The sequence below is a fragment of the Palaemon carinicauda genome, chromosome 1 (genome assembly GCF_036898095.1).
Source record: "Palaemon carinicauda isolate YSFRI2023 chromosome 1, ASM3689809v2, whole genome shotgun sequence".
In the NCBI taxonomy this organism is placed as follows: Eukaryota; Metazoa; Arthropoda; class Malacostraca; order Decapoda; family Palaemonidae; genus Palaemon; species Palaemon carinicauda.
This window is the reverse complement of record NC_090725.1, coordinates 187,978,995-187,991,072: the sequence shown is the minus strand read 5'-3', so window position 1 is coordinate 187,991,072 and position 12,078 is coordinate 187,978,995. Positions and strand designations below refer to the sequence as shown.

The 12,078-nt window shown below is 50.0% G+C and overlaps 1 protein-coding gene across 1 annotated transcript in view; it reads left to right on the top strand.

Moving 5' to 3' along the window:
• Positions 1–455: 455 nt before the first annotated feature.
• Positions 456–12,078, top strand: part of LOC137653193 (26S proteasome regulatory subunit 8) — a 49,465-nt gene continuing 37,842 nt past the window's right edge. The window contains exon 1 of the mRNA XM_068386577.1: positions 456–611. Coding sequence (XP_068242678.1) covers positions 594–611 — 18 coding nt within the window. The 5' untranslated portion in view covers positions 456–593. The remainder of the gene's footprint in view (positions 612–12,078) is intronic.

Genomic DNA, 12,078 nt, shown 5'->3' with positions numbered 1-12,078 from the left:
CGCATGGTCCTGCTTCTACATGTTTTTCCTCATTATACACAATTTCTGTGATTGTTTTAATAACATCTTTCCCTATCTTCACTAGCTCTTATATTCATACCCGCAGTGCTCATCTGAAGACTCTTGTCTGGGAATTACTGCCCGTGTTAGAATATCAACGTAGAGTAATGTTTGTTTTATAGGAAGTTACTAACTTTAATTGCACGTCCGTTTTGGCTGCTATCCGTCTCCTGAGTTGGGGTCCCGATTTGGAAGGCTACAACGTTGATTTTACCTTTTTTCAATTCACCACACACTGTTGACTTATTGCTTGGTTTACCAGTTATTTCGCATTAAGTTAATCCTACACAATTCACGCTACTACTAGTTTATTTCCAAATAAATATTTTATTTTGCGGAGCAGGACAACTACAAAGTTTAGGATTAATGCTAGTTACTTTGATTACCTCTGAAACGGCTCCAATTTTTAGGTGTCCCGAGCTCAAACATCAAGGTAATAAGAAGAAGCATTTAGTGAAAGAGGAAAGACAAAAACAAAAGTCATTGTTGGTAGTTTCGTGTCAGTCTGAACTTTTCACACATAAAAGTTAACCATGGGTACCACGGAAAAGGTTAGTTACACATTGTAATATGAAAGTTATGTGGGAAGCACGCGAAGATATAAGTTAATGTGCTGCTTAATGAGGAAAAGAATCATTTTAATGCTTTTTTGACTAGGCATCCCTTGTGCGTCAGGCTACTGGTTGAGCATCACTAAAACCTATAAAAGACGACTATATTGACCTGGTGCAGCTTATCCAAACTTTCCAGTGTGAATAATAGCATAATTTATTTAGGAATCATTTGGATAAGACTATGTTTTTTAGGATAATTAAGGCTGCCCATGCATATAGGGTGAAATTATAGTTACGGACGGAACATCATTTTGATTGGAAAAAAGTTTTTCTTCGAAATAATATGATTTTACTGAATTATATTTTTACCTCACAGAAATAAACCGAAAACCGTTTAGACTGTCTAAGAATGGGGATATTTTACAGAAGTCTAGTGGTTTTTGCTCTCGCGGAAAGAGAAAACTTCAAGCTCCTATGTACTGGCAAGCAGTACATGCGGAGCTGCGCATGCTAACCCTAATGATTACTAGGGTAGTTTGTAGCGCCACGGCCAAGCGTCCTAATTTGCTTATTATCGCTCCGACTGTTATCTTGTATAGAATAAAAACGTTTGGAAATGGTCTACGGATCTTAAATATGTTGTGTAAGGGGGGGGGGGGGGTCCGGGGGGGCACAGCCCCCTGGGTAAGGACACGGCCTTTAGCATAGGTTAGGTGGGTTTTTTAAGTTAGCTTCTCCTGTCGTACTCGTAGGTAAGGAAACTGTGGTGTAAGGGGGGGTCCGGGGGGCAAAGCCCCCCTGGGTAAGGATACGGCTTTTAGCATAGGTTAGGTGAGTTTTTTAAGTTAGCTTCTCCCGCCAAAATCGTTTTTAGAACGACGGCCACAGTTCAGAATATTCCCGTTTTCTACGGGATCTGGCCGTCACCCTACAAAGGCTCCGATTACTATTTCAGAAAATTAAGTTGGTAAATATAGATACACTAGTTTGGTATTTTTCTCTATATGTTTAATAGGGGCTGGGCATAATAAATTACTTATCGGTCGATTAAAATGTGAAGTATGTTTTTCTCTCAAGTCCATTGTTTACATCTGAGAGACTGAAGGGGACTTATTGCGCATGCTTGGTCTCTGTGCGTTTACAATGACGTATCTGTCAGGGGATTTTTTAAACCAATTAACAGCTTACAAGTACTTCTTCATAAGTTCCTGGATGTTGTTCTACAACAGCCATTGTTTTCCCACTTTTGCCTTCAATTTCAACTTCACCACCATCAGGTAAAGACGTCACCAGGAGGGAACTTGAGTGAAGTACATCAATCTATTTTAAAATTTAGTCTGATTTCATTTATGTCAGCAATTGATTATGATGAAAATACTCTCTGTTCAGTGTACTGTATAGGTATTATTACTCATGTGAAATTAAGAAATAACCGAGAAATAATGCCTCAAAGGTCCGATTCTGACATGATTTTTAGGAAGACCAACACATATTCTACTGCCAAAGCTTCTGTAAAGATTGCCAAAAAAATAAAATAAAAAAAAAAGACGGTGTCAATCATAGGGGAAGAAATTATTTGTGATTTACCTTATCATAATGGAAGGATTTATTTGTGATTTACTTTTAGTTTGTGACCTGGGAATGTTGGCCCGGCTAGCATGATTTTGTGCTTTGCCCCAGTCATCAAGGTCAGAAATGCATAGTACCTAAGATAAAGAGTAGGAAAAATATATGGTTGATGTATTTGTCTAGAAATTAAAGTATCATATATTTACCATTAAGTTTTTATTTCCAGTGAAATTAAGTGTCATTTTCAAAGAAAATGGATGTTTTTCTATAGGAAACTCCTGTTTTTTTTTTTTAGTAGAAAAGCTTTTTCCGTTCATATCTATAATGAAACTGGGCCTCCCTCGTGTGTATTTTAGTTAACAACTATATTGTTGTCTGATACACTTTTCACTTAAGTCGTAGCATTCTGTGAATAACTGGGTTTTTAATTCTTCTTAAAACTCTGCAGACTTTCACTGTTCTTGAGATTTTCTTGCAGTTTATTGTAGATTCTTTGTGCATACGATGCAAATGCTCTAAAACTAATATTTAATTGTTCCAACACGGAGTACTTACCTCGAACTACTTTCTTAGGAGTATCTGGGATCTCCTCCTATCCGACCAGAGTTTTGTGTAGTTTACCCTACTCTCATTTTCTGTGAGGGTTAACCTCAGGCGGAGTGATACGCGCCCTCAGGGAGCATGCTTTGTTAGGTCTCGACCTCCAGTAAGTTCTCTGGTCGCGTCGCGATAACATCTCGACGCTCTCCTTAATTCCAGTGCGACTCTTTGTGTCCCCGACCCCTTTGTGTCTTGCGTGGTCCCCACGTGGTATACTTGTATCTTTCCCTTTGTGTCTCCGCGGTCCCACGTGGTACTTTTGTGCTTCCCTTGTTCCTTCCCTTTGCGTTCCTGTGTCTTGCGGTGTGTTACTATAGTCAATTTCTTTTAGCGAGGCATATTTGCACCGACTCGCAGCGGTGCCCTTTTAGCTCGGAAAAGTTTCCTGATCGCTGATTGGTTGGACAAGATAATTCTAACCAATCAGCAACCAGTAAACTTTTCCGAGCTAAAAGGGCACCGTTGCGAGTCGGTGCAAATATGACAAGCTAAAAGAAATGGACTATAGTGCGACATGGAGCATCCCCGCCGTTGTTCTGGGCCTATGGCCGGAAAATCGTGTGGTGCTTTTCTATCGAAACCGGAGGTGGACCCGCACTCCTTGTGTTCGTCGTGTAGGGGCAGTGTGTGTTCCCCTACGGACACGTGCCCGGAGTGCGAATCTTGGAACGAAGTGCAGTGGGTGCACTTTGGCACTAAGAAGAAGAAGGTGCCCAAGAGGTCCCCTAAGAAGGCGAGCATCTCTTCTCCCCTTGCGTCTCCAGGAGCGTCGTCAGGTCGAGCCTCCATACCACCTTCCCCTACCCAGAGTAGGGGACGAGGTAAGTCCGTTGCGGGGAAGAAGCCGGCGGCCCTTCCCCAGGAGTCTGTGTTGCAGGATAGTGGGGTAGTGGCATCATTCCAGGCAAGTGAGGGCCCTGAGGGAGGGACGGGTGTGTGTTCTGAAGACGGAGCCCTGGTGCCTGCGGGCCACGTCTCGTCAGATGACCATGTGGGGTAAGAATGTTGCTGCCTCTTCTCCAGCCTCTTGGGCGTGCTTTTCAGGTACCTCTGCAGCCGAGGGTGCTGTCGGGAAAGATGACTCACCACCATCAGACTCCCTCGGGTGGGTACCGCTGAGGACGCCCTGCAGGTCCCCGTTGAGAATGGAGGAAGGCTTCGGAACCTGGTTCCCCAATGAAGAACGCCCACGCTCCCCTCCAGCGCCGTCGACTACCTTGCCAGACGTCTTCCTACAGCTTCTTCCGCCGATCGTCGAGTTATACCTCCTGCGGCTCTTCACGCGCCCGCCCCTCCGACGAGTTACGATGCGTCGTCAGACTCTTCAGCCGTAGCGAGTTCCTGTTCCTCGGAGGGCGAGGCCCGAAAGAAGTCCCGAAGACGTCGTGAGAGGTCCCGGAGGAGAGACTCTCCTTCCCGCTCACGCTCCAGGTCTCACCACGGGAGTAGACGCTCCAGGTCCCCCAGAAGGAAGTTCAGAAGAAGTAGATCTCCTGGAGAAGAATGGGTGGTTATCCCGCGTAGCAAACTCGTCGAGCTCTCAGCAGTTCCGAGTTCTTAAAGTTGGCGCCCTAGATCCAGAACTCCGGACAGATTCACTTCCAGCGGCAGATTCGACTGACGGAGGGATACGTCGTTTCCGGCCCCATCGGACAGGCGTAACGCTGCAAAGGTTCTGGCTCAATCCGCCCAGCGGAGAGAGTCGCCCCTTCGGTCTTGCAGCCACGTCCTGTCCTCCCAAGGTGACTCTTCAACGTCAGGAGAAGGAGAAACGGCTCCCCCCGTCGGGCAAGCCCATGGAAGCCAGGTTCTCCACGATGAAGGATAGACCTAGGACGGAGGCCCCCGCCGCTACGGCAATGCCCGTCCTTCGTCCAGAGCCATATACGGAGGCCCCCGTCAGAGGGGCTTCGTCACGAGCAGCAGATCACCTTACGGAGGACATGGAGGATAACATAGAGGGCTCAACAGCGGAGGTCTCCGCATACAGAAGAGTAATAGGGCTTATCAGGAGCCATCACAGGATAGAAGAGCCCGAACCCTCCTCCAAGGAAGCCTGGCGATCTAGCCTAAACAGGCTGGTAGAGGCCCCCGTCCAGCAAAGACCATCTCTAGCTCTCCCGATGGCCAGGGATGTTAGGCTGGGTAGAGCCCACGTCAACAAAATCGTGGCCAACCATGCTGAGGCTCCCAAGACCCAGAGTTCCTCCAAGCTGCTCCAAGGCCTGAGGTCGCAGAGCAAATTTTACCTTCCAGAGGGACAGCGGCCAGGTGCCTGTAAGGTAGAACCAGCGCTGGAGGTTTTAGGCCAAGGAGGACCTGAAGATAGGGCTTCGACGGCTCCGGTCTGTTTCTCGCAGTCGGAGGCAACGATGATAGAGGAGATAGCCAAAGATCTGGTCAACGTGTCTTCCTGGCTGGACTGGTGGGCCTCCGCCCTTGTAGGAGTCCAGGCCTCCTATGACCTCACGGTCCCGGAGAATCAGGCCTTACTGAAGGAGCTGATTAGCTCAGGAGGTAAGGCCTTAAAATTTGTCTCCTACCAGTCTCTAGCGCAAGCCGCCAACTGGGTCCTGCGGAGGAGAGACACAGTCCTTAATAAAATAACCAGGCGTATCCCAGACAGAGAAGCGAGAGCCTTGAGAAGTCTGCCACTGAGGGACGACTCCCTTTTCCCCCTGAAGGCCGCGGTAAAAATAATGGAAAGGGTCAGAAAACGGAAAGACGTGGGTGATCCCAGACCCCAGTTGGTGAGAAGACCTATCCACAGAAGGACCGCTTCCGATGTTCCTCCCCCTCCTCGGGCCTCGCCTAGCCAGCCCAGGAGAGACGCCCCAGTGACGGCTTGGTCACACCCTTCGCAGCCCTCCCGTAGGGGAACAACGTTAGCTCAGTCCTCCTTTAGACCTTCCTACGCAGCAGCCTGGAGAGGGCGTGCAGGCCGCTTCTTCAGAAGGAGATAGGGAGAGAGGCCCCCTACTCCTGCCCAAGCCTCGGGGGGGGGGGGGGGTGCCTCAGACATTTTTGGCCAGCATGGAAAGACCACGGTGCAGACCCATGGACCGTAACAGTTCTGGAAAAAGGGTACAGGTTACCCTTCCTAGCGGACCCCCCGTCTCTAATACCAGACCTACGGGCAGAGTGGTTGGCTTCCAAGGACCCCTTGAGGAGGACAGCTCTGCAAGAGGAAGTCTCGGCGATGCTGGCGAAGGGAGCGATAGAACCAGTCCAGGAGCCGGGCCCGGGGTTCTACAGCAGACTCTTCCTGGTGGAGAAGGCAACTGGAGGTTGAAGGCCGGTCATAGACCTCTCAGCCCTCAACAAGTTTGTGTGCAAGACCGACTTAAGATGGATACCCCGAAGTTGGTCCTGGCATCCTTGAGGGAAGGGGACTTCATGATGTCCATAGACCTCAAGGATGCATACTTCCAAATCCCAGTCCACCCCTCCAGCAGGAAGTACCTAAGGGTGAAATGGGGTGCCCATACATTGCAGTTCAAGACCCTCTGCTTCGGGCTGTCCACAGCTTCTCAATTCTTCACGAGGGTTTTCACAACAGTCTCAGTATGGGCACACGAACAGGGCATCCGCCTGATTTGGTACCTGGACGACTGGTTGTTACTTTCAGCCTCAGGGGAAGTACTGCTGGAGCAAGGCGCGAAGCTTCTACGGTTCTGCAATGTCCTGGGCATCATCATCAACCTGGAGAAGTCTCAACTGATACCCTCCACCAGGATGACCTACCTCGGAATGGTCTTGGACTCCCGGTTGGCGAGAGCCTTCCCTTCCGCGGAGAGACTAGACAACTTGGACCAGATCCTCCGTCCCTTCCTGTCGGACCAGCCCAGAAGAGCGAAGGACTGGCAAAGATTGACAGGCCATCTCGTATCGTTGGAAAAACTGGTCCCCCAGGGGAGGCTCAAGCTCAGGGGGTCCAGTGGAATCTGAAGGAGCTCTGGAACCAGAAGGACTCCCCCCACAAGGTGATTCCTGTTCTCCTGGAAACGAAGGAAGTCCTGGAGTGGTGGTGCAGCAGATCGAACACACTCAAGGGAATGCCCTTCGCAGCCGACCCTCCCGAGATGCTCCTGTTCACAGACGCATCCAAGGGTGGGTGGGTGCCCACCTCCTCGGAAGGTCAGCAAGAGGAAAATGGACGGACGAGGAGAAGGCTCTGCACATAGACTGCCTAGAAATGAGGGCAGTTCGAAGGGCGTGCCTAGAGTTCGTCAATCTACTCCGGGGGAACACCGTGGCACTGATGTGCGACAACGCCACGGTGGTGGCCTACATAAAGAAGCAGGGAGGACTAAAATCGAAGGAGTTGTGCGACCTCACGTTGGAACTTCTGGAATGGGCCGAGGTGGAGCCGATCAGAATCTCAGCAAGGTTCATTCCGGGAAAAAGGAACATCCTGGCCGACGGCCTCAGCAGGATGGGACAAGTAGTAGGAGCCGAGCCGAGTGGTCCCTACACCCAGAAGTGGCCAAAGTCATCATCCAAAAATGGGGGTCGCTAGTGATGGACCTCTTTGCGACAAGACTGAATGCACAGCTCCCCGCTGTACTGCTCCCCAGTCCCGGATCCCAAGGTTCTCTGGCAAGATGCCTTCCAACAACAGTGGGACAACATCGATGTCTACGGCTTTCCCCCGTTCTGTCTGATGAGGAGGGTGCTCAACAAGACCAGAATATCGGTCAATCTCTCGATGACCCTAATAGCTCCGCTATGGCATCACGCAGAATGGTTTCCGGACCTTCTGCAACTCCTAACGGAGCTCCCGAGGGAACTCCCTCCACGACACGAGCTACTCAAACAACCACACGCCAACATCTTTCACAAAGCTGTAGCTTCGCTTCGACTTCACGCTTGGAGACTATCCAGTATCTCCTCACTGAGAGAGGATTTTTGCAGCAAGTTGCGAACAGGATGTCTGGACACCTGCGTAGGTCATCCGCAGGGGTCTACCAGGCGAAGTGGTGAGTCTTCTGTGGTTGGTGTCGTGGAAGGGGTATCTCTCCACTCGATGCCACTATTCCAGCAATAGCGGAGTTCTTCATGTATTTGTAGGAGGAAATGCGCCTTTCAGTCTCTGCAGTGAAAGGCTATCGCTCAGCCTTAAGTCTAGCCTTCAGGCTCAAAGGAGTGGACATTTCTCCCTCGCTGGAACTTTCCCTACTCAGACGGAGTTATGAACTTACCTGCCCTCAGTCGGAATGGAAGTGAGACCTCCTCCATGGAACGTGGTTCGAGTTCTCAGGTCTCTTAAGAGACCTCCCTCCGAACCATTACGCCAGGCTTCAGATCGCCACCTTACTTGGAAGACGGTGTTCCTGCTAGCTTTGGCCTCGGCCAAGCGAGTTAGTGAACTTCATGGTCTCTCATACGACGTCGCCCATTCAAGGGGATGGGGGGAGGTAACGTTCAGGTTCATCCCAGAGTTTGTTGCTAAGACTCAGAATCTAGGAGTGCCGGACCCTCGCTTCGACTCTTTCCAGGTTTCGAGTCTTCGTTCTGTAACAGATGACCCAGACCATCTCCTACTGTGCCCAGTAAGGAGTCTGAGGCTTTATCCTAAGAGAACAGCTGCAGTTGTCCCCAGGTGCAAGCTTTGTTTGTGAGCACTGGGAAGATGAAGAGGATGGTCACCAAGAATACCATCTCGGCCTCGATTCGCAAGGTAATACATCTATCCTTGAATCCTGACCCTCCTCCATCACGTCGCCCTAGAGCACATGATGTCAGGGGCGTAGCTACGTCCCTGGCCTTTAAGAAGAACTATTCAGTGACGCAAGTCCTGCAAGCTGGGGTGTGGAAGCGTCAGACGACCTTCACAGCCCACTACCTGCAAGACGTGACACATAGGAGACTCGATACGTTCTCTATCAGCCCTGTGGTGGCTGCACAACAGCTGGTCTAAACCTCAGGCTCCTTAATGGACAAGTAGCAGAGGGTTGAGGGCATTGTTACCCGGTCTTAGTCTGCATGAATGAAAAGGTTTGTCTGGCCCTTATTCTTTTCTTCATCCTCCCCTTTCTTGGGGAAAGCAGCATCCTGGGTTCTCTGCATAGCTGACCTCAAACCACTGCAGGTAAACCATGCTTCCTTGTGTTCCTAGTATTAAGTTAATACTGTCACGTCCTCATACCCTGACGAGGTGGTATTGGGAAAGTCCTAGCCTTGAGTTCCATCTAAAGAACTCCAGGTCAACTTCCTAGGACGTGTCACAGTGCATACCTTCACACACAGCTTATGTAGGCCGCAGCACTTGCACAGCAAGACGCTAGCGAGGTGCAGGGACTCCTTATTACTGAGTACTTACACACTCAAACATTGAGTCCCCGGGCAAAAGCCAAAGCCAGTAATGGCCGGGACTTACCACCCTTCCTAAGGGGTGAGTCACCCATATTAAATAGCGTGGTTTGTATTTCAGTTACGGAACAAATGACATTTGTAGATAATTTGTATTTTTCCTAACTATACAAACCTTAGCTATTTAATCAAACTTGTCCGCCAGCCCTGTCCCCTGTGAAAGTCCTACCTCTAAGCAAAGTGAGCTAAATCACAGGTGTGTGTGAGGGGGGTTAGCAAGCTACCTCTCCCTTCCCCCTGCTAATTAGCGGTGGGGTAGTAAACCCTCGTTAAAAATCTAATGGCTCGTCATTTCAGCTACGCCGAAAGTAATTACCCATATTAAATAGCTAAGGTTTGCATAGTTAGGAAAAATACAAATTATCTACGAATGTCATATTACTTTCGGCGTAGCTGAAATGACGAGCCATTAAAATTTTAACGAGGGTTTCCTACCCCATCGCTAGTTAGTGGGGGTAGGGGAGGGTAGCTTGCTACCCACCCCCACACACCCCTGTGCTTGAGCTCACTTTGCTCTCGGCTCGGATGGTAGACGGACGTGTCCTCTCTCATCCTCGCTCTTGACAGCCATTAATGCTTTTCTGCTTTTTCTTTCTCAGGTTTGAGTGTGAAGTTGGCCTCTGCGATCATGCGCAGCTGTCCTGGATTACCCGACCGCCCCTGCGGAACATTCATGTCGGAGGTCGAGACAGACCCTCACACCCTTTGCCCTTACTGTAGAGGTCAACGGTGTGATAGTGGTAATAAGCGTGGTGAGTGTAGGGAATGGTCTACCTCCCATTGGGAGAGGTTTTCTCGGTGACGTAAGAAGAAGTCTAGGCGGGATATTTCTCCTTCGAAGGTTTCTTCGAAATGAGAAAATCCCACGGACTCTTCCGTTGCCCAAACCTCCTCCGAAGCTCCCGCTCGATCGGCCTCTTTCGATAGACCGGCGAGTGGTAGCGTAGACCATGGTTCTGTTTCCCAAACTCGGGGTTCGAGAGATGGCGTTGCCTACCCTAGCGAGGCAGCTCCACCTCTTCCCCCGGGGGAGGATTTATCTTTAACCAATTTATTTCAGCTTTGGTCTTCCTTGAGGCTCGAGGGTTTGCCCTCCAAGGAAGCTCTTCTTGACATCATCCGATTGGGTGCCGCTGTCAAGCAATCGCCGACTTTGGCAGAGGTTGATCCTCTGTCAATAGTTGACGTTGTGGTGTCAGAGGTATCCAATGCGGTATCTCTAAATACCTCTGCCTCTTCTCATCCCGCAGTAGCTGAAGGCTTAGTTTCTCCCGTCCCTGCTCAAACTACGAGGGAGAAACTAAGTCCAACAGTCTCTTCTGCTGGTGATTCTCCCCCTTGGGTGAGTTCACTTACAGAGACTCCTCTTCGGAGGACTGCTGAAGGTCAGCTTGCTGATCCTACGGCCCCCAGAGGGCACATACGTCGCAAGGCTCGCCTTCCTCTTCGCCGGAGAGGCCTTCCTTCACCTTATAAATCGGTGAGGAGGCGCCTCTTCGATTCGTCATCATCGTTGCAGTCCGCCGCAGAGGAGCCTCGTCAGCGATCAACGACTGTTCCTGCTACGGTCCTGGACCTCTCTGCGGATCGTTCGCAATCCCCTTCGGTGGAAGGTCGTCCTTTCAAAGGGCACGCCGACCTTTCACCCGTCAGACCTGCTGACTTGCCGTTCCTGGCTGCTGATGTGCTTTACGCGCCAACGCAACCTGTCTATCATGATAGTCAGGCACCAGTCCCTACAGGGCTGTTACCTAGATTTTTGGGTATTCCACCGTTGTATATTTTTTGTGTAGTGAACGTTGGGGTGTGGTCGGCATTCGGACACTAGGCAGTGCGGGTGCCACCTCTGGCCACAGTCCGCAAACCACTACATCGGCACGTTTCATTCCAGGCAAAAGGAATGTGGTCGCCGACAACCTGAGCAGAGCATCTCGGATAGAGAGTAACGAGTGGTCTTTGGATCATCTAATAGCCAACAAAGTCCTAACTTTTTGGGGTTCTCCGACAGTGGACCTCTTCCCAACGGCCCTGAACTTCAAGCTCCCGTTTTATTGTTCCCCAGTCCCAGACCCCAAGGGGCTCTGGCAAGTTGCATTCCAACAACGGTGGGACAACATCAACGTTTATGCCTTTCCCTCGTTCTGTCTGATAAGGAGGGTACTCAACAAGACCAGAACATCGGTCAGCCTTTCAATGACCCTCATAGCTCCGCCATGGCATCACGCAGAATGGTTTCCGGACCTTCTGCAACTCCTAACGGAGCCACCAAGAGAACTCCCTCCACGACATGATCTACTCAAACATCCACATGCCAGCATATTCCACAAAGCCGTAGCTTCGCCGCGACTTCACGCCTGGAGACTATCCAGCATCTCCTCTCTCAGAGAGGATTTTTGCAACAAGTTGCGATTAGGATGTCTGGACACCTGCGAAAGTCATCAGCAGCAGTCTACCAGGCAAAGGGGAAAGTCTTCTGTGGTTGGTGTCGTGGAAGTGGTATCTCTCCACTCGATGCCACTATTCCAGCAATAGCAGAGTTCCTCGTATATTTGCGTGAGGAAATGCGCCTGTCAGTCTCTGCGGTAAAAGGCTATCGCTCAGCCTTAAGCCTCGCCTTTATACTGAAAGGAATGGACATTTCTTCATTGGTTGAACTTTCCTTACTCATACAGAGTTTTGAACTTACCTGTCTTCAGTCTGAAGTGAGACCTCCCCCATGGAACGTTGTTCGAGTTCTCAGGTCTCTTAAGAGACCTCTCTATGAACCATTACTCCAGGCAACAGATCCCCACCTAACTTGGAAGACGGTGTTCCTGCTAGCTTTGGCTTCGACCAAACAAGTCAGTGAACTTCATGGTCTCTCATACGACATCGCCCTTTTCAAGTGGATGGGGGAGAGGTAACGTTCAGCTTCGTCCCTGAG